The 26,699-nt window shown below is 38.1% G+C and overlaps 2 protein-coding genes across 2 annotated transcripts; one reads left to right on the top strand and one right to left on the bottom strand.

Moving 5' to 3' along the window:
• Positions 1 to 3,536: 3,536 nt before the first annotated feature.
• mpc1 (mitochondrial pyruvate carrier 1) lies at positions 3,537 to 7,624 on the bottom strand. Its single transcript, XM_048206024.1, has 5 exons — positions 7,377 to 7,624; positions 4,364 to 4,367; positions 4,182 to 4,278; positions 3,963 to 4,095; positions 3,537 to 3,835 (listed from the first exon to the last, which is right to left on the bottom strand). Exons 1-5 carry the CDS (start codon positions 7,445 to 7,447, stop codon positions 3,814 to 3,816), a joined length of 327 nt encoding a protein of 108 aa, XP_048061981.1. The 5' UTR covers positions 7,448 to 7,624; the 3' UTR covers positions 3,537 to 3,813.
• Positions 7,625 to 7,885: 261 nt separating this feature from the next.
• slc30a6 (solute carrier family 30 member 6) lies at positions 7,886 to 26,431 on the top strand. The gene is made up of 15 exons (XM_048206023.1): positions 7,886 to 8,144; positions 8,232 to 8,278; positions 9,138 to 9,224; positions 9,494 to 9,578; positions 16,928 to 16,970; positions 17,329 to 17,394; positions 17,860 to 17,940; positions 20,137 to 20,172; positions 20,460 to 20,554; positions 21,300 to 21,348; positions 21,438 to 21,557; positions 21,657 to 21,759; positions 21,831 to 21,878; positions 21,951 to 22,019; positions 25,753 to 26,431. Exons 1-15 carry the CDS (start codon positions 7,952 to 7,954, stop codon positions 26,299 to 26,301), a joined length of 1,671 nt encoding a protein of 556 aa, XP_048061980.1. The 5' UTR covers positions 7,886 to 7,951; the 3' UTR covers positions 26,302 to 26,431.
• The last annotated feature ends 268 nt before the right edge of the window (positions 26,432 to 26,699 follow it).

The following is a 26,699-nucleotide window of genomic DNA, read 5'->3' as shown; positions in this document are numbered from 1 at the left end:
GAAAACAATGAAGCCAGATTAACACCACATGCTCAAAATTGGAGCTAGGATTTGTTTACTGTAGATGTTTGCACTGAATAAGTCACATTTTTCTATGTATTCTTAGAATGTTTTACCTTTTGATCATTTGCATAGTTTATATCTGTGTTAATGTATTTGTTTGTCAAATATTAAATATTCTGTAACAAACTGGTCTGGACCCATCTATTTACTGGAAAACACATTTCATTATAAAATAGCTCATTTCATGGTGAGTGTATTACACAACTGCCCTGAATATCATGGCCATTTTTTTCACAAAGTAAATTATCTCCATTGATACAACAAAGTGTCATAAAAATATCATAACATGTATATTACATAAGATTAGTCTTCTGATAGCCTTTGATAGCTTTGTTTGAAGAACATAATCTTATTTAAGTCATTAATATTAAAGGTTAATAGGCCAGGGCCCGTATGTATAAAACTTCTCAGAAATGCTCTTAAGAATAGTCTTAAGTTTTGACTTAAGTGTCAAAAAAATTCTTAGTAAAGAGTAGGATTTTTCTAAGAGTAGGAGACTTTTATAAAGAAGCTAAAAGCAACTTTTAGTAAAGTATAAGACAGATTCTTAAGTGCTGAGTTAAGTGTTGTGAACTAAGGACTACAATGATGTCAACTCTGAATCAGCCAATAGCGAGCCCTGAAGGGTGAAGTCACAGCAGCACAACACCAATCATTTAATGTTATTATTAAAAAAATCATTTAAAAAGACACTGAAATGTTTTAATATTTTAATTTATTTTTAAAAACAGCTTTGCATTGTGCAAAATGATCACAAATTAGTATTGATGGTGTGGAATCTTTTTCTATTGATATATGTCTCCTCATCTACAGTTAGAGCAATGATGTGTCATGAGTTCATCAACGGCTCCAACAGCTCCACAGTCAACATAAAAGTGTCTTGCTTTTGCCACATGGTTTGATGGCCAGTTGGAAAGTCAATGAACTGCCATAGAGTAGTGGCCAAATGTGATGTCCAGCCACATGAAAACTGACATCTTCAACCTTAATTATATTTTTAAAAATGTGTCACAAAGTGTAAGCATAATATGCAGCTGTGCTTGGAGTTAATTGTTTCATGTGTGATAATGAAATGAAATTTCAAATTATTTTTGGTCAGGCTGTCATGCAAAGTAATTATGAACACATGCAAAAACAAAAGAGATCCAATGAAATATTAAAAACTGATTATGTTGTAGTCAATGTCATATTTTAAAACATTTAAATAATATAAACATAAAAATAAAAATATTTTCATATTTTGATGGTTTAAGCAAAATTGTAGGGTCTTTTAAAAAATTTAAAAAAACTTTGCACATCAATTTTGGCCACTATGTTTGGTGTGGTAAGTTTACACAAAAATAAAGAGCTCAATATCAATATCAATATCACTGCAATGAGGTTTATGACTGGCGTTAATATTAGAAAAGCTTTCCAGCTCTGGAGAGAGCTAAGCAGGAAGGCCTGAAAACAGACACGGATGCTGCTTTGATCCCTTCTCATGTAAGTACACTGGGTTTTGATTGTCTGGAGCTGCTGTTCTGTTGGCGATTAACAACAAACTCTTGTTTGTATTTACTCTTGTGTAGGCTACTGTACGTTAATTTTTTGTGCTTCCTTGTCGTTCGTTCATCACCTGCGCTTTATTTTTCGTGAAGCATTTTGTTGCATGTCAGCTGTGATAAACAGACATCCACTTTCATTACGTGTGTAACAGCGGACAGATAGTGAGAGTTGAGCAGTTAAACTACTGCACACTGACACTCGCTAGAGAATGAGGTGTTTGGAGTCACTGCACTCGCCTCACATGACAGCAGTGTTCGGGCCGGGGTTTGAGACCGACTCAGAGCAGGTTAGGATTGGAGTGTGAGTTTTGGAGGCGGAGCAATGAAGAGAGGGGTGGGTTTGTTTGGGTTGATTTCAAATATCAATAGTGTTCAACAACTAATTTGAGAAATCGCATACAGTATTAAAATGCATTAAATATATTAATTATTGTTTAAGTAATATTTATTAAATTTATTAAAAGTTATTACATTTCTTATTAGGTCAGTTACAAAAAGAATTGACAATCAAGTTTATATTGTTTTATCAACTTCATGTCATCATATAACTCCAATACATCATATCTTCATTGGGAAGCGTGTGTCTCCTCTTCTCTGCTGCCATCCTGTTACTCTTAACTAGGTTAAGACACCTCTCCAGCTCTCTTAAATAATTTAGGAGCTGAGACCTAGTCTTGACACTTAGGAACCTTTATAAATCATACTTATTCTTAAGTCTAAGAATAAGAGTAAAATTACGTCATTCTTAGAATTTTGACACACTTAAGACTAAAATTTTACTCTGAGCGGCTTTATACATACGGCCCAGATTGATAGATGGACAGAAAGATATACGGATAGATAGATAGATAGATAGATAGATAGATAGATAGATAGATAGATAGATAGATAGATAGATAGATAGACAGACTAAATTATATAGACAGATGCATGGACGGACATATAGACAGATATATGGGGATCCAAATAAACAATAAAATAAACAATAGATAGATATATAGATAGGTAGATAGATGAATTTATATAAAACAATAGATAGAATGGATGATGGATGGATGGATGGAGAGAGATATATATGCATAGAATGATAGATGGATACAGAATGATGCAACAGATAGATAGATAGATAGATAGATAGATAGATAGATAGATAGATAGATAGATGGATGTATAGAACGATAAATAAAATGATAGATAGATGAATATAAAGAACAATAGATAGATAGATAGATAGACAGAATGATGGATATATGGATGGGCAGATATATATGTGGATAGATAGAATGATAGATGGATACAGAATGATACAACAATAGATAGATGAATATATAAAATGATAGACAGAATGATAAAACGATAGAACAATAAATAGAACGATAGAATAGAATGATAGATAGAACGATAAATAGAACGATAGAACGATAGAACAATAGATAGAACGATAAAATGATAGATAGAATGAATGATGGATGGACAGATATATATGTGGAAAAATTGAATGATAGATGGATACAGAATGATACAACAATAGATGAATATATAGAACGATAGATAGAATGATAGATAGAACAATAGAATGATAGAAAGATAGAACTATATAGAGCGATAGAAGGATAGATAGATTAAACTATAGAAGGATAGATAGATTGAATGATAGAAAGAACAATAGAAGGATAGATAGAACGATAGATGGATAGATAGAACGTTAGATAGAACGATAGATAGAACAATAGAAGGATAGATAGATTGAATGATAGATAGATACATAGAACGATAAAACGATAGATAGAATGATAGATAGAACGATAGATAGATAGAACGATAGAACGATAGATAGATAGATAGATAGATAGATAGATAGATAGATAGATAGATAGATAGATAGATAGATAGATAGAACAATGGATGGTCAGTCAAAAATAGCAAAAGCATTATTGGATTTTTTTATTTTCTCCATATTAATTTATCACACACTGATTGTATTATGTATGGAAATAAATTAATCAAATATTTCTACATTACATACAAACTATAACCTCAAGCATGTGTTTGTAAGGCTTAAAATGTCAAATGTGTAACAGAGAGAGAAAGTAGCATAAAACCAATCATCTATAATCATGATAATTTATTTGCATTAAAACAGATCAGATGCTGCAGTGCAGATCCTCCTGAAGAGCTCGAGGGAACGTGACGTTATAAACCTTGATCATTTGGCCTTCTTCTCCATGCTGAGGAAGACAGCGAGGAACAGTGCATTAGTTTATGAACCAGACTAACCTGAACACATCCAGAAACAGACCGATTATGTATTTACAGTAAACGTTATATATCATCACAACAGAAATCAGGTGGTACTTGTATTTGATGAGTCGCGTGCCCTGGATGATCTGTGCCGTCTCATTGGTCAAGTGGCAGGCGAACAGCAGCCAGTTTCTGGGCTGGACCTTATAGGCGAAGCGCATGAACAGCAGCGAGTAGCAGGTGAGAGCTGGGGAAACGAGAGCGAAAACACCTGAATTGACCTTCGACCTCACAAAACCAGACTGTTGCACAAGCTGCGGTCGTGTCACTTACCGAAGGTCATTCTGCCGCTGATGATCTCCGGACTCTTCTTCATGTCGCTGATGGCAGCGATGGGCAAACCCCAGTTAGCCACCGGACCCCAGAAATGCTGAAATAACACGACACATATAACCACCGTACTCACGCTCAGATCGGGATATAAGGAGGATCCGATCATAAAGGTGAGAGCTTACCGTGCTGAGGTGAAGATCCCATGGGAAGAGCAGATCCATCGGGAACAAAACAAGTTAAAACAAGGCTCTCTTAATCAACAGCAAGTAAAACATTCCATATAAGATCAGCAATATCAGGTGTCAAATAATCAAAGACACAAAATGGCTTTGGCAAAAAAAACATTACACTTTTATTAAGATGAAAATTCCCAGGGGAATCATCCCAGTTCTTGTCAGCATCCCGCTTTTTATGGCCTTTTCCCCTATCACATATTTTAGTAGTTAATCATCATAAATTAGGTATCCTTTGAAAGCTTAAAGGTGCAGTGTGTAATATTTGGGAGGATATATTGAGAGAAAAACAATATAATATACATAACTATATTTTCAGTGGTGTATAAAGACGTTACATAATGAACGTTACGTTTTTATTACCTTAGAATGAGTCCGCGGGTCCCCTTACAGGAAGTCGACATTTTGCTTCTACAGTTTGTTTCTACAGTAGCCCTAAACGGACAAACTATTCTACAGAGCGCATTTCGTCACTATGTTGTTCTTCTTCGGTGGTGTTTTTAGAGGCAGCTTGCATCGTCACTTCGTTGAATACGCACGAAGAAGTAGTAGTCGTCGTCTGGTTTATTAGAAGCAGAGACCGTTCTTTGTTAGAAGTAAGAAGAGGAGTGAACAAATGGAGGACCACGCGTACAATCTTCCTGTTACCTGCGGTACGTACTCTGGTTGTTCCTGACTCTGCAAACGGAGAGAAAAACTTGTGCTAATGCTATCTCGCTGTCAGATTAAACGCCTTATTTACCATTAGCTAGCCGCTTCACTACTCTTGCCATGCAAAAAAGCTAGCTAAAGACAGCGAATAAAACACTGACACGATGATGAACAAGGGCTGGGACAATAAATCGCTGAATCGCAAAACGATTCTTGATCAATTCTGATATTTTCCGAATCCATCACAATTCTCTCTCAAATCGTTTTTAACAGCAGATGGCGCTGTGTGCTTTAGAAACAGCGTTACTCTGCTCGCTTCCAGTTCCTAACACCGTGTCCTAACCAGATGCGATGCGATGAGCAATTTGACTGTCCAAACTAGATGCGATGCGACAATTAGAAGCAATAAATCAATCAAAAACCACAGCCAATCAGAAGAGAGTGTGGGCGGGCTCTCTCGGCAAGAGCACAGCGGACACAATGAAATGGGTAATTAATTACTTAGTAAAAATCATAAATGTTACACAATTTAAACATTATTTAAAGTACATACGGAGTGACTGAACCAATCTTTGTCAAAGAATATGCTTGTTTTTGCGCATTAAGTTTGAACGTTCTTGTGCCCGTTTATTTATTTTCAAGATCTGAGGTGAATTAGCCAGTGTTGTTTTCATTACAGCTAAAAAGCTGGGAACACAGAATGATATTCAAACTCACGTTAGACGCTTTTAACATTAAATAAAGCACATAAACAGTACCTGATATTATCATTGCCATACTTTGTGTTGTTGTTCGGTTTATTACAAAAACTCTAATTAACATGGAAAAGATACATTTTATCGCTTGTTGTTGCGTCGCGTCTGGTTAGGTGTTACACACAACACTTGAACTTTCTTTAAAATAATCATTCATAAAGTTAAAGCGAATTACAAGGGTGTTTGCATTAATCTCGTGTCATAAAAGCATTCTGAGGTGCAGGTACATAGCCGAATGCACGAGCACTCTTCTTCATGAGCATTTGAGCATGCAGTTAAAAACTAGCCTAGAGCGCCATCTGCTGTTAAAAACTAAGCTCAGAATCGTGATGCATTGGGAAAATCTCAGAATCGATCCACGAATCGAGATGAATCGATTTATTCTCCCAGCCCTACGGAATAACATATTGTTTTGCGGAATAATTAAATAAATATAATTTCCTAATTTATCTTTGTAAAGAAACCTCATTGCTTGACTGGCGACTCTCTGGTATCTCAGACGAAGACATCTTTGTCCTGTGTCGGCCACCGTAGCTTCTCTATGTGCTTTGAAAGAAAGGACTGAGTCGTGGTTGCAATTCGCAAGCTCACTGCTAGATGGCGCTGAAATTTACACACTGAATCTTTAAACACTCAAAATTCATCCTGTGAAAACTGTAGTCCCGCACATGACATGCAGGAAAAAAAAAAGTAAATTGTGCGCACTATTTTTAAATTGAGGGAGCGACTTAGTAAAGCGTGCGTACGATTTAGCATGTCACGTGCGAGGCTCCGTAGTTTTGAAATTGCGTTTCCACGGAAAAACAACTTTAAAACATTTTAGCGCCTCAATTTTTGTGGTATCAACTTCAAATTTGGAACACAACTTGGATAGACATATCTGGCTTTGATTTTCTGGCAGTTTTAGAGATGTAAAATATACATTTTGTATAAAATAAAAATGTTTATTTCAGTACACTTGTTTTACAGGGAACTCAAACTTCTATCATTTTTTACGCTTCTGTTGAGTGTCTCTTTAAAAAGAGACCAGCATTGGGTCTGTATCCCAAAGCATTCATCTGAAGCATTTAATTTGAGATCTATAATCAGAAAGCGGGGTGATAGTGAACAGGTCAGTGATTTATTGTGTTGTAACATCAGAAGTCAATAAGGAGACGTTAAACCTCTTTAAAGAAAATATATTAACAACATAATGATTCTGAGATTGACAACAATAATGACCTGCGCGGTTTTTAACTAAATAAAAAACGTAAAATGCAGCTTCACAGATGATAAAGGTTCATGAGTGGATCTTGTGTCAGACTGAACTCTGGACCTGTTATTATGACGCTGTTATGACGCGGATCTGTCGCCGCCTGCAGGTTTGCAGCGGAACTGCAGTTCGTGTCCTTCACACACTAAACAGCAGTTTTCTCTTTATTACGAGCAGAATAACAGACTGTATGTGCGACTGCGAGTCATTTAACTGCATTCTGTTTAATCATCGACATTATCTGACCCAGCGTTCATGAGAAACGCAGAAATATGACTGTGATATGGGTTATTATGAGACTGACCTCATGAGATACTCTCTGAACTCTTTACTGCGGAGATGATCCACGGCTTTACGCGCCAGAGTTCCAGCCATCGTGAACGAGCGAGTTATACAGTGATGATAGAATTAATTCAGCTCTTGTGAAAGTAAACACTGCGCGCTCCACTGCGGCTCTGCGATGTTAACTAGAGGACAGAGTCACGCATGCGCAGTACTGCGATGTCGTAGTGTTTCCGGCGTCAATATTTACCCCCCTGTCAAATTTAAAGTCACGCGAATTTAAAATCAAATCAGCTGGTCACGTTCATTAATTCTATTTTGTTATTATTATTAAAATAAACGTCTACTTTTATATAGATAGCTGTTAAAAAAGCTGCTCTGCTAATTGTAACCTTGTAACTAAAGAACAAAAATACCTGGTTATTCATTCCCCCTCTGTGTTTTTATTCTCTCCCATTTAATGTTTGTTTTATAAATAGTTTGATGTTTATAATTAGATGTTAACCGAATAAAATAACCAGCAGCGCTGTCATTGGCTGCCGTGAAGCATGTGATCAGCTCGTGACGTCAGACGTTAGACGTTCAGCGGAAGTAAAGATGGCGCTGGACGGCTCGTCCACGTCTGTGATGGCTCATAATAACCCATATCACAGTCATATTTCTGATTACTACAGCAGAAAACTGAGTAATAAACCCGATGTAGTTCCGTCTGGAGTCACCGAGAGGAAAGTGTCTCCGTCAGATAAGCCTGACATGGTGGTGCTGGACGTGATCAGCGTCAAAGACTCGGGTGAGAGAGAGAGAGAGAGAGAGAGAGAGAGAGTTTTCCTCAGCTGTTTGTGAAATATCAATAACTGTGTTTGATTTTCATGTTCAGATGTTCCAGTGCACAGAAAGAAGCATGAGACTGACACATATGTGCTGGTAAGACAGTCAAATATCAACACAATACTGACTTTAATGTGTAAAACATGAGGTGAAGCTCATCATAACATGCCTTATTATTGTTAAAGGGGAAATATCGTACAAATATGGCACTTTTGCCAAGTTCTTGGTTTTGAAAAACTTGTATAGCCTACATTTTTCATAAAAGGGTTTAATGTGGTAAGTTTAAAAAGTTTTAAATATATTTTGAGTGATCATTTCTCACAACACATTATTCAGGCACACACTGGTCAGTCAGATTATATTAATGTTTCTGAAAGAGTCTCTTCTGCTCACCAAAGCTGCTTTTATTTGATCAAAAATACAGTAAAATAGTGAAATATTATTACAATGTAAATCAGCTGTTTTCTATGTGAATATAAATTAAAATATAATTTATTTCTGTGATCAAAGCTGAATTTTCAGCATCATTACTCCAGTCTTCAGTGTCACATGATCCTTCAGAAATCATTCTGATATGATGATTTGATGCTCAAGAAACATTTATGATTATTATCAATGTTGGAAACAGTTAATATTTTTGTGGAAACCGTCATACATTTTATTTCTCAGGATTCTTTGATGAAAGAATTTAGCATTTATTTGAGATATAATCTGTTATAGCATTATAAATATCTTTACTGTCACTTTTGATCAGTTTAATGCATCGTTACTGAATAAAATCATTAATATTGTTAAAAAAACAAAACAAAATCATACTGATCCCACACTTTCACATGCTAGTGGATGATGTTACTCAGTTTTGTCATTTGCAAAGCTTGATGGGAGAGGGTGCTGGCTGATAGTGAATACATTACCCACAATCCTGCTCTGATCTGATCTCTGTCCATCCCTGCAGGGCACGATTCATCCCTTCCGCAAAACACACCGCTCCGTCCTGGGGAAGTTCAGTCAGGAGTTCAGTCTGGTGACGTCTGACCGACGGGTGAGTTAGACGAGTCCTCAAATTACTTCAAAACAACAGCAATTTAAAAACAAAAGAAATGGAAAAACGAGACGTAAACTCCACGTTACTTTGCATTTCTTCCATGTAACTCTAGATGCAGGTTTTGACAAGCATTTCTTGAAATCTGAACCGACTGGTTTGACTGAGTTAAAGTGTTTTTGTGACAGTAGGGGTCAGTGTTTCACATCTAATGACACACACACACACACACACAGTGTTGAAGTGTTCCTGTGGTCTGTGTGTTTCAGTCCTGGAGGATCCTCCTGTTCGGCGTGTTGAATCTGGTGTGCACGGCCTGTCTGCTGATGTGGTGCAGTTCCACCAACAGTATGGGTGAGCACACATTACCCAGCATGCTCAACATTTGGCCGTCGGATTGCGTTGTGGTTGTTGGATCAGTGTAGTCTGGTCATGTGTGGAGCAGCGTGTCGGATTTACTGTACAGCGGGGAATAAATCGTAGGGCTGAACACTGAATCAAATGGAGATTATGGGCGAGTGTGTGTGAATGTGAAGTCTGTCTGTGTGCTCTAATACACAAACTCACGCGCTCGTCTGCGTCTCACTGTGATCACATGATCTCTAGAGTCTCTTCAGCAGCGTTTCATCTGAGAACTATCAGCAGAAACACACTCACATCTCTTCACTACAACCGCCAGAATAAAACTTCAGTTCAACTTGAAGAATTATATTTCTGTTGTGCAGAAGGATTCTCCTCTCAAAGAAGTAATATAATAATAATAATAATAATAATAATAATACAGTTTATTATATTGAAATCTTTCTCTGTTGTGCAGCACCTTGTTTGCCAAAAAATGAAAGGAATTCTTCAAATTTAATTTGATTTCATTTTATAAATTTGATAAATTGTTAAAGTTTTACGCATTCATTTGATTGGCGTTTTTGATGATAAATAAAAGACAAAATCCAGAGAAATTAAAACAGGCAGAATTTCTGAAAACGTAAAACACATTTCATAGATATTATTGTTAAAATTATTAAATTATTTTTTAAAAATAAATTAATGTTATTAATTTAAAAGTTTAATGAGTTAAATTGATTCCACATCCTATGTTATTCGATTATTACAATTTAATTAAACCATTAAAATATAGTACTGAAAAATTAAAATATAAAAACACAGAATTTGGCAAATAATATAAAATGAAATCTGGGAAATAATAAAATAAGATTTCACAGAACCCTAGTTATGCCTGACAGCACCCATAAAATATGATGAAATCACAGATTGTCATGTGTTTAAACGTTCTTTTGTGTGTGTGTGTGTGTGTGTGGTATCAGTGTGTGTGTGTGTGTGTGTGTGTGTGTGTGGTATCAGTGTGTGTGTGTGTGTGTGTGTGTGTGTGTGTGTGTGTGCTTGTTTTCATGATTTAAGATGACACAAATGTGTATAATGACATGGGTATAACACTGGTATTACGACGTAAACATGTTTTGATGACATTTTATGAGATATTATTTAAAATAGCTTTAAAAACACACTAAATGTTTTATTAAAAATATAAAAATGCAGAAAGTTTCCTGTAGGGGGTAGTGTAGGAGGAGAGAATGTACAGTTTGTACAGTATAAAAACCATTACGCCTATGAAGAGTCCTCACTGAGATAGCAAAACAAACCGTGTGTGTGTGTGTGTGTGTGTGTGTGTGTGTGTGTGTGTGTGTGTGTGTGTGTGTGTGTGTGGTATCAGTCAGCAGCACCGTGTCTTGATCAGGAGTAACGTGATCTGTCCAGTATCGAGCTCTCAGTAGATCTGATCTGAACATCAATGATCTTCTGCATGTAAAGCTCCTTTATTCCTCCTCTGTCTCTCAGACCTGATGCCCTCATGATCTTCATCAGAATGAGTTCTAGGGTTCAGTGAGAGAAAAACAGTGTATAATTTAGTGAATCTTAGTGAAGCAGCAGTTCTCACGCTCAAATCTCGCGATGCATCCGGAACACTAGAAATCAAGAGCTGCTCAAGTGTAGCATAAACAGATTGTATGTGTCTCTCCTGCAGAGACGGATCATCTGACCGTGACCAGATCAATCACAGGAAGAGCAGGAATGACATGCTGATTAAAGATTAGAGGTCCTGGATATGATTTTATATGCAAATCATCGTTCACAATAAGTCCAGTGGCATGCAATAAGAAATCAAATTAACTCGGTCTTGATTTCATACTGACTTTTGTGACGCGTGCCTGAAAGCAGTGATCTCGTCATTGCAACTCAATTTCTGCACACTAACAAATGCTTTCATCTTCACTAACAGTGTAAACGCGATATAACTAAGAGATTCGTTGAATTAAACAGGAGTTTTGCGCGTCAGTCACCGATAAACTCACGCTGTTTGATTGACAGTGTCAGCGTGCGCTGCTCCAACGATTGTAAAGGGAGCTTTCTTTATATAATTTAATCACCGTTAAATAACTGATTATTTTCATCCTACTATGAGAAACAAAGCAAGTTGAGCGTTTAGTCACTGGTTTGATTTACTGACACGCAGACAACGATCATCTGACTGTACATGAATCATTAATATCAGATCAGGCATTAGAACACAGTTACTGACATGTTGTTGCATTACTGTCGAGTTCATGCACTGCACAATATTTTGTAATCCTCGACGGCATGTTTATTGCTTGGCAGCTCGATCTGGTTTAGCACCACATATGTTACTTATGCGCAATTCGGTGGGCGGGGCTAAACAGGCAGTGATGAAGTAGGCGTTGATCTTCTTCTGCGGAGGCGGAGCTTGCTGCCCTTTGACCTCATAGATCCCCACTTTGAAAATCCTGTCGTTCGCTGGGTCTGGTGTCAATTAAAGCTTTTATTGGACTAACAAGGAAGTTTTCAGCTCTGAAACTTACAGGATATTCTTATAGTATGATGACCTCTTATATGTCAAAAGCTCAAGGAAAATTTTATTTCTCAGTTCATCACCCCTTTAACTTTCCATTGGGATGTGCAGCGAAGGGCTGGTGCTGTTCAAGTGAATAATGCTCTGAGTGACATCTGATCTGATGGATGTTCATCACACTCATATATCAGATATGCTACGATCAGCTCCAGTGTAATGTAATATGTTGGTTTGTGTCCATCAGCTCCAGATAAACAAATACCTTTCATTTATTCAAATAAATGCATTTAATTTGTAAATAAAGATGTTCAAATTCAGGCCTATGCAATAAGGCAATAATTGTTTTCAAACAGTAACTGATAAATGGCTGATAGGAAAATTCTACACTATTCTGTCTAAATAAATGGGGAAAAAACTGAAATTAATTGCTTTAAATGACACCAGTGAATTACAGTATGAAAATCTCAAAATGAATATCCAGTTTGCATTTCTTCTATCATCTAACGCTCACTTAATTTGCATGTACACGGGTCACTGACAAATATGAGAAATGAGATTATGTGGTTTTTATGGCTAATTAACACTGCTTTTGTCATTTTTTTACAAGATTGAAAAAAAAAAATTGTCGCCAAAAAGTCATTCAGTTTAACCAAAATTTCGGTTTTACCGAATGACGATATTTTCAATCAATGCTAACAGGCTGATATCTAGCTAGCAAAAGGACAATCAAACAGTTTTATATTTAGTTCAAGTTTTTAAAATATTACATCATTTTCCATGTTTTATAGCGGTTGCACCGAATGACCTGATGTTTCGGGACATGCGTATGATCAAGAGAAAACATGAATTTATCAAATAGTTAAGAGAGAGTTAGTTACTTTGCTTCACAACCATGTGGTCCTTTGCAGGTGTCTGAATGATGTCACATCCTGTCACATGATATTGACCGCATGACTTGATCCAAAATGGTCCCTTTATATTGGTTATCAATGACATTCCAGACATTCTTTCTCGTAACAAAGCAACGACTTCTACACATTATTTTAACACCATTTTGCAGTATGTTGATATATGATGTTATAAAATCATGCCAGAATAAAAAATATATACATTTATTACATTTTAAGATGTTTTAATCACAAATGAAATGGCTGTATTGGCCTTTGGACGGTTAAACCGAATGACCTTTTGACACTTCAAAATCTTTAAAATATCTTTAAATGTAGAAAAATATAATTAAAACCTTTTGGATGCAATTAAAAAAATCAAGTTGTACTACCTTACATACTTTGGATGTCATATCTTTGTTTTTATTATTATTATTATTAAGGACAAAAAATTGACCCACATATAGTCATCTCTCCTATTTTCCCACTTAAATATGCCAAATTAAACAATCTCTGGCACATCCCGCCGATCCCGTGGAAAATGTATGAGATATTCTCCGTGGATTTTAACAAGTAAAAAATCGATTGCAGCTATCAGAAACGATCCTTTATTTATAGGGGGGTGCTGGGTTACTGGGCACCCACCGGCAGAAACATAAATCGGCACTGTGACTCTATCAAACACCGTTTGTTGTTCTTCACTCTTTTAGATCAGTTTATTGCTGTCCGCTTGCGGTGTCTCTGGGAAATGAACCCGTGACCTCTGCAGCGTCAGCTGGCGTAAAGTCCCTCCACGCATCGCTCGAGGTTCCCGTGCACTGTGACATGAATCTGCTGTGGTTGGTGTTGTAGATGTTCGGTGAACGCAGCAGTTGTGTAATGGAAAGGTTTTGATACGTTTTGCTGCCGGGATGTTTTTATTGGACTGTTGTTTTATTGCAGGAGCAGCAGTCTTTCAGCCGGTTCTCGGTTTACTCCTCTGCTTCGCCACTTCCTCCCACCGGTTTCCGTTTCCCCGCCAGGTGTTAGTTTGTAGTTTGTCAATAAAGCTTTTAGTTTACATCTGGAGCTATCTATTGTTATTTTAATGTGCCGCGTTGACAGACACCCGAGCCGAGCCGCTCGATGCGTGTTCCTGAACTCCATGACAGCTGAGCGCTGCAGTTTGCAAATCTTCTTTACCGAAAGTACCAGCGAGCAGAGAAAGCCGATACTCACCCGGGGCCGCCGCGACGACGGCCGCGCTCCAGACTCCTGAACGCTTCGCTTATGTTTCGCGTAACCGGCCGGCACTGAGTGCTTCTAATGGCGCTGAGCTCCCACGAGGCCTGAAGTGAGACGCTGAAGGTCAGGGTTCGAGGACGATCAGATGTGTTTTGATGCTCTGGCCTGTAGATGTTATTAAATATTCAGCTAAAGATCCTGGCTTGGTTTACCGCTGCGTCTTCATCTCCTCTTCTTCTTCATTGATTGGGTCTGTAAACATACACAAGTCACCTTAATCTGCACACTGTTCTCTACAAGGATGTGTGTCTTCTGTGTCGCCGCTGCGGGATTTATTTATGCATTGCCTCATCTGTCTTTGGCGAGTGTCATTACGCCATACTTTTAGTATCCAGTCACAGATTTCTTGTAGGATTTCAGGTTTGTCTCTTGTTTCTTACAGAGGACTCGGTGGTCAGACAGTGTTGTGTATGTTAGTCGACGCTGGCGTGTGAGCGTCTCCGTCTTGTTGGGAGTTTTAAGGCATTCTGATTGGCTCAAAGCAGGGCAAAGTGAAGGTTAAATGTCACAATGATTTTGTCCAAAAATTCAGGATGATACCGATAACCGATAATTCTTTATATTTGAAAGCCGATAACCGATATATAGGCCAATAAATTTATATAATTTTTGAGAGCCTGATTACAAAAAGCATTAAAAGCCATGTCCCAAACACTTCAACATAACTCAAACGCATACAGGACGGTAGCCTAGTTTCAACCTAAGTTTTAAAATTTACACTCCTATGGCCAGCTTTCTCTATTTAAAAAAAAAACAAAAAAACTATTGCCTTACAAACAAATAAAGTAATGCTTAAATAATGCAAATAAATCTTTGGACAGTATTACATGCATATAAAGAAAATGCTATCCATGGATAAATGAAATAGAACAGCCTCTGCATGGACAATTTATCAAATGATTTTAATTAAACTATTTTGTTGTTGAAATTGATACAAGAAAAATCTCAGTGCTAGTTATTATTAATAATGCACCAATATTTTTAAAATAAACATCTTAAATTAATATTAGTGTCAAATGACTGCAGAGTTCATTTAATTCAACCCCATCATGGTGAACAGCATCTGAAGCGTCTCCGCTGGAGGAAATAATACATTATTGATTGGCTTTAAAGGTGCCCAAGAACGCTTTTTCACAAGATGTAATATAAGTCTAAGGTGTCCCCTGAATGTGTCTGTGAAGTTTCAGCTCAAAATACCCCATAGATTTTTTTAAATTAATTTTTTTAACTGCCTATTTTGGGGGCATCATTAACTATGCACTGATTTTTTCAGCGCGCCGCCCCTTTAAATCGCGTGCTCCCTGCCACACGAGCTCTCGATTATATTACAGCACATTTACAAAGTTCACACAGCTAATATAACCCTCAAATGGATCTTTACAAGATGTTCGTCATGCATGCTTCGAATTATGTGAGTAAAGTATTTATTTTGATGTTTACATTTGATTCTGAATGAGTTTGAGGCTGTGCTCCATGGCTAACGGCTAATGCTACACTGTTGGAGAGATTTATAAAGAATGAAGTTGTGTTTATGAATTATACAGACTGCAAGTGTTTAATAATGAAAATAGCGACGGCTCTTGTCTCTGTGAATACAGTAAGAAACGATGGTAACTTTAACCACATTTAACAGTACATTAGCAACATGCTAACGAAACATTTAGAAAGACAGTTTATAAATATCACTAAAAATATCATGATATCATGGATCATGTCAGTTATTATCGCTCCATCTGCCATTTTTCACTGTTGTTCTTGCTTGCTTACCTAGTCTGATGATTCAGCTGTGCACAGATCCAGATGTTAATACTGGCTGCCCTTGTCTAATGCCTTGAACATGAGCTGGCATATGCAAATATTGGGGGCGTACATATTAATGATCCCGACTGTTACGTAACAGTCAGTGTTATGTTGAGATTCGCCTGTTCTTCGGAGGTCTTTTAAACAAATGAGATTTACATAAGAAAGAGAAAGCAATGGAGTTTGAGACTCACTGTATGTCATTTCCATGTACTGAACTCTTGTTATTCAACTATGCCAAGATAAATTCAATTTTTGAATCTAGGGCACCTTTAATATATCAGCCAAATTTTCTTATCGGATCAATAGCAGTAACATTAAAAATGAACATATATCGGCCGATACCGATATGGTGACCGAAGTATCGTGCATCCCTACCATTTATGAGATGGTGCATGTCAGATTTTGTTGCTGATCTGAAATATGTTATTTAAATTTGATTTCGTCAAGCTGTTTTTGAGATTTCAGGATTCCTCCATTTGGACTAGGTCTTGGATGCTGAAATAGCTTGCATTGCAAATATGGCCACCGAGTGAACGGACTTATGAAAAGTTGCTCTGCCACGGCCTGTAGCTGCAGTCACATTAGAGAAATTGCTGTGAAATGTTGTGAGAAATAATGTAGAGATGTATGAAGCACAGCTGTCTTTCAAGCCAAGCAGCGTTCTGTCGGTCACTGCAGCAAATTCATGAGATCACTTAAACATGAGCAAAAGCTGCGTAAGGAGACGCTCCCGATCGCACGGATGGATGTTGAAATGACAGAATTCTAAGTCTGGTGTATGAATGTTGTTGAATGTTATAATGTCAAGAAGCGTTTCTGAACACCACATCTGTCTTGTGTTTCAGCCTTGACCGCGTACACGTACCTCACCATCTTCGACCTCTTCAGGTAAGTGTCATTTGTCATAACATGGCATTAGAAGCTTGTTCCTCTTGTGTTTCTGTCTTTAGTGAAGTGAGCGAATCATGTTAATGGAGGAGCTCTGCACATTTATTGAATAATGTGATGGGGAGAAACATTTAAAAACCCTGTCGAGCTGGATTAGAGACGAGTTGGGTGGCAGATGTGAGCGAGACTGATCTGTTTAACTTACAGCTAGGTTCATATCCGGCAAGCTAAATGAGTGTTAGGAAAGCAACACCGCTGCTGTATTGACTGTGTGTTTATGCTGTGATTTCTGACTTTGGTGTTAAACTTCATTGTGTGACGCAGCGGTGGTTTAATGTCGTGTCTCTCGCTCTCACAGTCTGATCACCTGTTTGCTGAGTTTCTGGGTGACCATGAAGAAGCCCAGTCAAGTGTACTCGTTTGGGTGAGGACCGCTCTACACATCAAATATCAATGTGTTTCTCTCACTTCAAACTCCCATTCAAGACAGCATCTGAAACAGTTGTGTGTTAATGACACGTGATCTAGGACTTTATGCAGTGCCAGTGTAAAGTCTTGCAGTGTTAAATTCCTCAACACTCAAAACAATAGTTTGATGTACTTTAAATAAAATTATGACACACAGTACAATAGATTTATTCTAACTTTATTCTGATGAGTGAACAAGTTTCTGGAAAATTGCTTTGCTAGCAAAAATAGCAAACTATCTGTCATATTTCCACAATGATTCCCTGATAGCGGCCAGACGTTACAGATAACAGTGAATCTGCTCCTGATCTGTGAATAGTTTCACCGAGGCTCCTGTGAGGAAAGCAGTGTGTGTGTGTGTGTGTGTGTGTGTGTGCTCCAGTAATGTGTGTGTTGTGTGTTTGTGTGTTTGTGGTCTCAGCTTCGAGCGTTTTGAAGTGCTGGCGGTGTTTGCCTCCACAGTGCTGGTTCAGCTGGGCGCGCTCTTCATCCTGAAGGAAAGGTGAGATCCCTGCGTCTCTGCAGAACTTGATCCCGTCAATATTTCAGTGCTGTGGGAATGTGGACATTTTAAAGATCACGTCCACATTCAGCTGATCCACACAGTGAGATCGACGACAGCGCTGATTCCAGCTTGGAGTGGATCTAACATTCAGCAGGCGCTTTTGTCCAAAGCAACTAACAAAAGAGGAACAAAATCATTTTGTCAAAAGCCTTATTTAGACGGTAATTATTTCTCATGAGGATGTGATGTATTTTCAGCATTTACAGGGGCTAGTCAGTGATTTTATTGCCGTCCAAATCGAGAATGTTTTACTCCCACCACCCCTGTAAAAACTTTTTTTTTTTTTTTTTGAGGTCATGTGGTGATTATATTTCTGTCCGAAAACACATTTCTGAGTTTATAAGAGGGGATCAATACAAAAGTAACTTTGTAAATCTTTTTTGACCACTGCCAAGCACCGTACAGTAACTGCAGTCTAAATATGGACACCTTCATTACTCAAATGATGGAAAGTATTTACAAGAACAATATTTCATTATCACTCCACTGCAGCGAGTGAGAGCTGTTAATAACAGAAAAGAAAAAGAGAAGAAAATCACATAAACATTTGAAATGGGCCATTATTACGGCAACAACAGGTATGCAGTACAATTTTAAAATATTTATTATATATAGTTATATACATTGAAAATATAGACCAAGTAGCCAGGTCAAATGTTTACCTTTAAGAAGTTGCATTAACTTATTTCTGCAAATTTCCACATTTTAAAGGTGCCATCAAATGAAAAATTGAATTTACCTTCGGCATAGTTGAATAACAAGAGTTCAGTACATGGAAATGACATACAGTGAGTCTCAAACTCCATTGTTTCCTCCTTCTTATATAAATCTCATTTGTTTAAAAGCCCTCAGAAGAACAGGCGAATCTCAACATAACACCGACTGTTACGTAACAGTCGGGATCATTAATATGTACGCCCCCAATATTTGCATATGCCAGCCCATGTTCAAGGCATTAGACAAGGGCAGCCAGTATTAACGTCTGGATCTGTGCACAGCTGAATCATCAGACTACGTAAGCAAGCAAGAACAACAGCGAAAAATGGCAGATGGAGCGATAATAACTGACATGATCCATGATATCATGATATTTTTAGTGATATTTGTAAACTGTCTTTCTAAATGTTTCGTTAGCATGTTGCTAATGTACTGTTAAATGTGGTTAAAGTTACCATCGTTTATTACTGTATTCATGGAGACAAGAGCCGTCGTTATTTTCATTTTTAAACACTTGCAGTCTGTATAATTCATAAACACAACTTCATTCTTTATAAATCTCTCCAACAGTGTGTAATGTTAGCTTTAGCCACGGAGCACTATCAAACTCATTCAGAATCAAATGTAAACATCCAAATAAATACTGTACTCACATGATCCGACGCATGCATGCAGTATGCATGACGAACATCTTGTAAAGATCCATTTTGAGGATTATATTAGCTGTGTGAACTTTGTTTATGCTGGTTAAGGCAGTCGCGAGCTCGGGGGCGGGGAGTGCGAGATTTAAAGGAGCCGCGCACTGAATCGGCGCATATTATAATTATGGCTCAAAATAGGCAGTTAAAAAAATTAATTAAAAAAAATCTATAGGGTGTTTTGAGCTGAAACTTCACAGACACATTCAGGGGACACCTTAGACTTACATTACATCTTGTAAAAACTGGTTCTAGGGCACCTTTAAAATGACATTAATCTATTTGAGAGATTAAATGCAAAACAAAAACAAAACATTTCAATTAAACATTGTTCATCAATTTAATAATCAAACAATAAATTGGATATTGTTTGGATACTATTATTAAATCAAATATCTATTTATTTTATACCAAGCATATGACATTTTATTTACAGCTGACAGTCATGTGACTCTGTGTTCGTAGGATCACAGAACTCACTGTTAATAAATGCACATACATGAGTTTATCACTGAGATGCCAATGCTATTCATACAGACGTCCCCTTGAGAAAGCATTACCATCTGGATAGGGCTGAAGAGCCAACAATATTTGTGACATGTAAAGCCAGGTTTATTAGACACTTACACTAGGACATTATGTGATGAATTACCTCAGTTATTCAGCAGAACCTGTCGGATGTTTGTGTAGTGAGTCTCTGTGTGTGCTTCTTTCTCAGCGTGGAGCGTTTTGTGGAGCAGCCCGAGGTTCACACGTGAGTACGACCGTCACTGAACACACAAACACACACGCTGGAGGATTTACACCTCACTGGCTCCTATAGCGAGCATCTTTACACCAGGGTTAGGCTTAAACACCAGCTCCTATAAAGATCATTGGATTTCTGTAGATATTTTGAAACAAAAGATTTTAAAGGCCAATTTATTTGTTGTTTGTCCATCAATGCTGTCCAAAAAATGCATATGCTCATATGTTCTCATGGAGTGCATATGTTCTTTCTCACGGTCTCTCTCGTATATTGTGTTGCTGTGTTTGTTTTAGGGGGCGTCTGCTGGTGGGAACGTTCGTGGCTCTGTTTTTCAATCTGTTGACTCTACTATCTGTCAAGAACAAGCCCTTCGTCTTTGTGTCTCAAGGTAAGATCCGCAAACAGCTGTCTAATTTCACACTCTTGACTCCTGCTCACAGCCAAACACAGTCTGGCAATAATTTAATGAATCGATTTAAACCCGCCACCTTCCAGTTAGCAGCCAGATGTGCAGACAGCAGTGTTTCCCATGAATAACCTGTGCACCACAGTCGAAGTTGTCACACCATGGTTTCATAATGAACCGAACATGTATTTAGAAGATCTCTGCTGTGTTTTGTGCCGTTGCTTTGGCGAAGCATCTGTCAATTCAACTAGAGTCAAATTCATGACATGGCTTAGTGCGCTTAAAAAGGCTGTGATGTGATTAAATAAGTTTAGTCTGTTGCGCTGATGGTTTCAAAATGAAGCATGAAGGTGATCCGATGTTTTCCGCCTCTCCGAGCGGCTGCAGTTGAATCAGTTTAATGTGCGTTCGAGAACAGTTAAGTATCATTTTCACATTCACGTAATTTCTAACATTTTTGTGGACGGATGATTACAAGATTTCACTAGACACGTTTGTAAATCGTTTTCACAGAAATTGCAACTCTTGCTAGTGAGGAAATGAAGGCATGAGTATTGTAATTTTAGTCTACTTTGGGCTTTAAAGACTCACATGGGAAACACTGAGACAGACTAGACTGGAGCTCATGAGTGTGTTTACTGATCACGGTGTTGAAGATCACATGCGTGACGCTCATTAAGTAACGGCATCAAGTGTCAGTGACAGTGTTTCGTGTTTCCGTCTGTAGCTGCGAGCACCAGCTGGCTTCAGGAGCACGTGGCCGATCTGAGCCGAAGGTAAGGCGTGCGTCTCACTCCGTCACTCCTCAGACGTGCGATAAACGGTGTGAACGATGGTGCACTGACGTGTCCGTGTGTGTGTGCAGTCTGTGTGGACTCATCCCGGCGCTGAGCAGCGTTCTCCTGCCCAGAATGAACCCGTTTGTGCTGATCAACCTCGCCGGAGCCTTCGCTTTGGGCATCACCTACATGCTCATCGAAATCAGGTGAGGAGACGACACTGTATCTCACATGATGTCACGAACGACCAGAAGAGCATCTCCTCCTGCTCTTTACTGTCATTTTAAATCTAATTTATCTCTCAGTAACTATCACGCGATGGACACCGCGTCCGCCGTCGCCATCGCCCTCATGACCTTCGGCACCATGTACCCCATGAGCGTGTACAGCGGGAAGGTGCTGCTGCAGGTGTGTGATCACATGTTTCTTGAGACGCGTCCGGTCAGAGTTCACACGCTCACGGTTGTTCTCTCTTTCAGACCACCCCGTCTCATGTCATCGGTCAGCTGGATAAGCTGCTCAGAGAGGTCAGTCCGTCTCCTTCGTCAGATTCACACTCTCCTCTTCATTCAGACACGTTCATTCTTGGTGTTTTTCAGGTGTCCACGCTGGATGGAGTTCTGGAAGTCAGGAATGAACACTTCTGGACCATTGGCTTTGGCTCTTTGGTGTGTAGATTTTCTTTTCTAATGAATACTGAAATCATTGTGTTGTCTTTGTACAAACTTGGGTTATGGCTGTTTTTACCCACTCATTTGTCGTTCCAGGGTCAAAAATGACCGGCCTTTTAAATAGCTTAAATCTCTCGTTGTGCTATACTAACCCCAAATATTGGATTCGATCTCTTGTGTGAACTTGTTTTCTTTCAGTTAGCACAGGTTTTGTGTTTCTTTTTGGAACCGATCGATCGCAGGCCTCATTTATGCACCTTCAGTGTTTATGAGTTGAATAAGCTTTTCACTCAAACGATCTGAGCATAGAAACACAAAACCTGTGCTAACTGAAAGAAAACAAGTTGACAAAAAGATTGAATATATTCAATATTTGGTGATCAAGAGATTTATAAGATATTTAAATGGCCTGGTCATTTTTGACCCAGAATGGCACAAGTGTAACAAGGTGGGGGGAAAAGTACAAGTTTTGACTGTTTGTTGTTAATGCTGGTACACAAGCTACGATTTACCATCAAACTGTAAAAGGTCTCAATAACCTTCAAGTGTTCAGAGACGTTTCAGACGAAATGTTTTAGAGCCAAAATTCCAACACTGACAAACTTACTCAAACTGACACAATACGATCTTAGATGCTGTTTGACAGTGTGAAAATGTGCTCAACAAAATGTCTCTAATCTTTATGTCCTAATGTTAACAAATGAGTGTTATTGAGATCGTAAAACTGATCCATATGAATTGAGCGCTTTAATCCCAGTCTTCTGAAGAGACATGATCGCTTCATATGATGAACAGATTTAATTTAGGCTTTAATTCACATATAAACCTTCATCAGTGCACATACATGGAGAGGTTTGTTTTTACATGTTTTTTGCTGAAGATTAATTGTCATAAAAATAATTGTGATTTGATTTGATTTATTTATTTATATAGCACATTTAATACAACAGCTGTTGCCCAAAGTGCTTCGCAATCACTAAAACAAACACAAAGATAAAAGGAAGCATAGAGAACAACGCTTCAGTTTCATGTCACATACAGTGTAGGTCTAATTTCTTACTTTGAATCATATATAATATAATAGTAAAAATTATGATAATGTAGGCTGTAATGCTGTGAAAAATAATATTTATATTATTATAATATTTAACTTTAAAAATATTTTATGCAAAAATACATAAAAGTATGCCAAAAGTGCCTGTTTTGTTAAGTATCCTCGTAGCACAGGAAATAAAGTCTTAAATGACCATAAAGAGTTGAGGAAATAGCATGCAGATCTGCATCATGTGCGGCAGGTCTTAAAGTGACAGCAGCCTAATAAACCTGCTGCAGTCGGACATGTTAATCGAAGAACAAATGAGAGAAAATCACTCACTAAATTACATTTTGTAGCTTTAATAAAAATGAATCTATGTTTTAATCTTAATTATGCAATGAAGACTGTTAAGTGTTTGATACACATTATTTCAACATTAATTTGGAGATTAAATGTGAAATTATTATAATGTAAAAATATATTAAAAACTTTAATGTTAGGTGTGATTAATCACAATTAATTACAGAAAAATGTGTGATTAATTAGTTAATTTTTTTTAATCGATTGCCAGCACTAAATATAATATAATGCAGTGTGATTAAACCCACAAACCTTCATTTCGGATGAAGGAAGACCTTTGACTGTCTTTGTGTACTTCATTCAAATGTTTTTTTATATTATTTATTATTTACTCTCTGCCAGATTATGATTATTATGGTCCCATGTTTAATGCCATTTATTTAAATGCTTAAATTTACCTTGAAAATTAAACTACACAGTTACAGGGAGTGCAGAATTATTAGGCAAGTTGATTTTCTGATCATATTTTTTTCCCAAGCACATTTTACCAATTCCAATCCACATCAATCTTAATAACTACTATTAATATTGTTTTTAATCATTTATAAGTGATATATAATTGTTCATGAAGGCTGGAAATGAAAAATGCCTTATATTCAGGTGTGCAGAATTATTAGGCAGGTTTTCTTTTACAGGCAAAATGAGCCAAAAAAGAGATTTAACTCAGACTGAAAAGTCAAAAATTATTAAATACTCATGAGAAGGACGCAATACTAATGCAATACTAGAAATTGCAAAGTTAAAGCATGACCAAGGGACAGCAAAATGCTCATTGGGTCAGCGGGGTCAGACAAAAACAGGTGGAAAAGAAAAGACACGTTAACTGCAAAATAATTAAGAATTAAGTGTGAAACCATCAGGAACCCTTTAGTCTCCAGCGCCACCATTTTCCAGAACTGCAACCTACCTGGAGTCTCCAGAAGTGCAAGGTCTCAGGATCTCAGAGACTTAGGTTAGCTAAAGAATCCTAAAAAATGACCCGCACTTGATAAGAATCACAAGCTGAAGTGTTATAAAATACATGAAGACTGGGTTTTTATAGGCCTTATAGACAGACGGATTGAGAGTGACTCCTGAAGGACCAGCACCACATCCTCTTGTACCACTGTTTGAAGAATTTATCTTCCAGAATCTGGCAGTAAGTTTTGGAAGATCATTTTTAGTCCATCTCTGCAAGACAGACATTTCAGGATAAGAGATGGACTAAAAGTGAACTCAAACACCTTACTGCCAGATTCTGGATAAATTCTTCAAACAGTGGTACAAGAGGATGTGGTGCTGGTCCTTCAGGAGTCACTCTCAAGCTGTCGGTTTATAAGGCCTATAAAAACCCAGTCTTCATGTATTTTATAACACTTCAGCTTGTGATTCTTATCAAGTGCGGGTCATTTTTTAGGATTCTTTAGCTAACCTAAGTCTCTGAGATCCTAACACCTTGCACTTCTGGAGACTCCAGGTAGGTTGCAGCTCTGGAAAATGGTGGCGCTGGAGACTAAAGGGTTCCTGATGGTTTCACACTTAATTCTTCACCTTAATTCTTAATTATTTTGCAGTTAACATGTGTCTTTTCTTTTCCACCTGTTTTTTTCTGACCCCGCTGACCCAAAGAGCATTTTGCTGTCCCTTGGTCATGCTTTAACTTTGCAATTTCTAGTATTGCATTAGTATTGCGTCCTTCTCATGAGTATTTAATAATTTTTGACTTTTCAGTCTGAGTTAAATCTCTTTTTTGGCTCATTTTGCCTGTAAAAGAAAACTTGCCTAATAATTCTGCACACCTGAATATAAGGCATTTTTCATTTCCAGCCTTCATGAACAATTATATATCACTTATAAATGATTAAAAACAATATTAATAGTAGTTATTAAGATTGATGTGGATTGGAATTGGTAAAATGTGCTTGGGAAAAAAATATGATCAGAAAATCAACTTGCCTAATAATTCTGCACTCCCTGTATTGTGGTTATCTCAAATAATTTAAATTGGATGAAATAACCACGATCAGACGATTAATCAATAATCCTGACAGGCCTAACAATCTCTTTATGAGAGTTTTGAAGCGTCAGTTTTGGTGGAATAGGCTTTCAATGGACGAATGGAAATGTGTCCGAATTTGAAGATGAACTGCCTGTTCAATAAATATCTTAATAGATCTCGTGGTTGAACAGCTGTGATGATGAAGGTAAAGTAATGAAGTTGTTGTGACAGCTGCTTGAAATCTCTCCTCTGTGAGGTGACTTCAAGGCCTGGGGCCGGTTGCATGAGCTGATATGGCTAGTCTTACAGGTTAGTCATCAGTTTTTTAGATCTTGACTCGTTGTGTTTTTGCACAGGCTGGTTCCGTCCACGTCCGTATCCGCAGGGATGCTGATGAGCAAATGGTTTTGGCCCATGTGACCAACCGATTGAACGTCCTAGTCTCCACGCTGACCATTCAGATCTTTAAGGACGACTGGGTCCGTCCGTCCCTGACCTCCGGCACTCTTCCCGCCGGATCGCTCAGCCTCTCTGAGTACGTGACTTCAGCTGCATTTCCTCCCGCGATGTCCAAACCTCACGACGAGATGAACCCGATCACATCCACGCCTGCGAAGCCCAGCAGCCCCCCGCCCGAGTTCTCCTTCAACACGCCGGGGAGACACATCCAGCCGGTGGTGTTCCAGACGGCCCATCAGCACAGGCCCTTCAACGCACCGCTCTCCTATGGGACGTCGCCCTACTCCGGCGTTCTGAACCAGGGCTTCCAGGGGCCCGGGATGAGGCTGGGCTTCGGGGTCGGGACGCGGATGCCGTCTGTTCAGGGATACAGGACTCTAAATACAGCGCCGCACAGATACGGTGGCTCTCTGCCCGCGACACAAACTGACCAAAAGAGGCCGTGAGCTGATCACATAACCGACCCATCACGACCCTGAGTATTTATTTTAATGGGACCAAGAGTTTTACTCTCAATGGATGTTTTATCTGTATTCATTATTTCTATTAAACTGCTATCAGACATCTGTGAAGTCACATTATTTTTCCCAGTGTCTTCTTTATGAAGGGCCATTCACACAAGCTGTGTTTCCATCCAAAGTTGTGAAATTAACTAGTTGTGCAAAATTGGAATATCGGATAAAACATTTGCGAATAAAGCAGCGTTTTCAAGAGAACGAAATCGTCACTTCCTGGTGCAAAATGTCAGTAATAAAAATGTACGTTTCTTCAATCAGGCTCTTTTCTCCTCCATCATAAATGAGTTGGTCTCAGAGCGTCAGACGAAACACAATAAACGCTGTCA

Source organism: Megalobrama amblycephala, linkage group LG10 (genome assembly GCF_018812025.1).
Source record: "Megalobrama amblycephala isolate DHTTF-2021 linkage group LG10, ASM1881202v1, whole genome shotgun sequence".
Taxonomy (NCBI): Eukaryota; Metazoa; Chordata; class Actinopteri; order Cypriniformes; family Xenocyprididae; genus Megalobrama; species Megalobrama amblycephala.
Note: the sequence above shows the minus strand (reverse complement) of the source record. Positions and strands in the feature narration are given on the sequence as shown.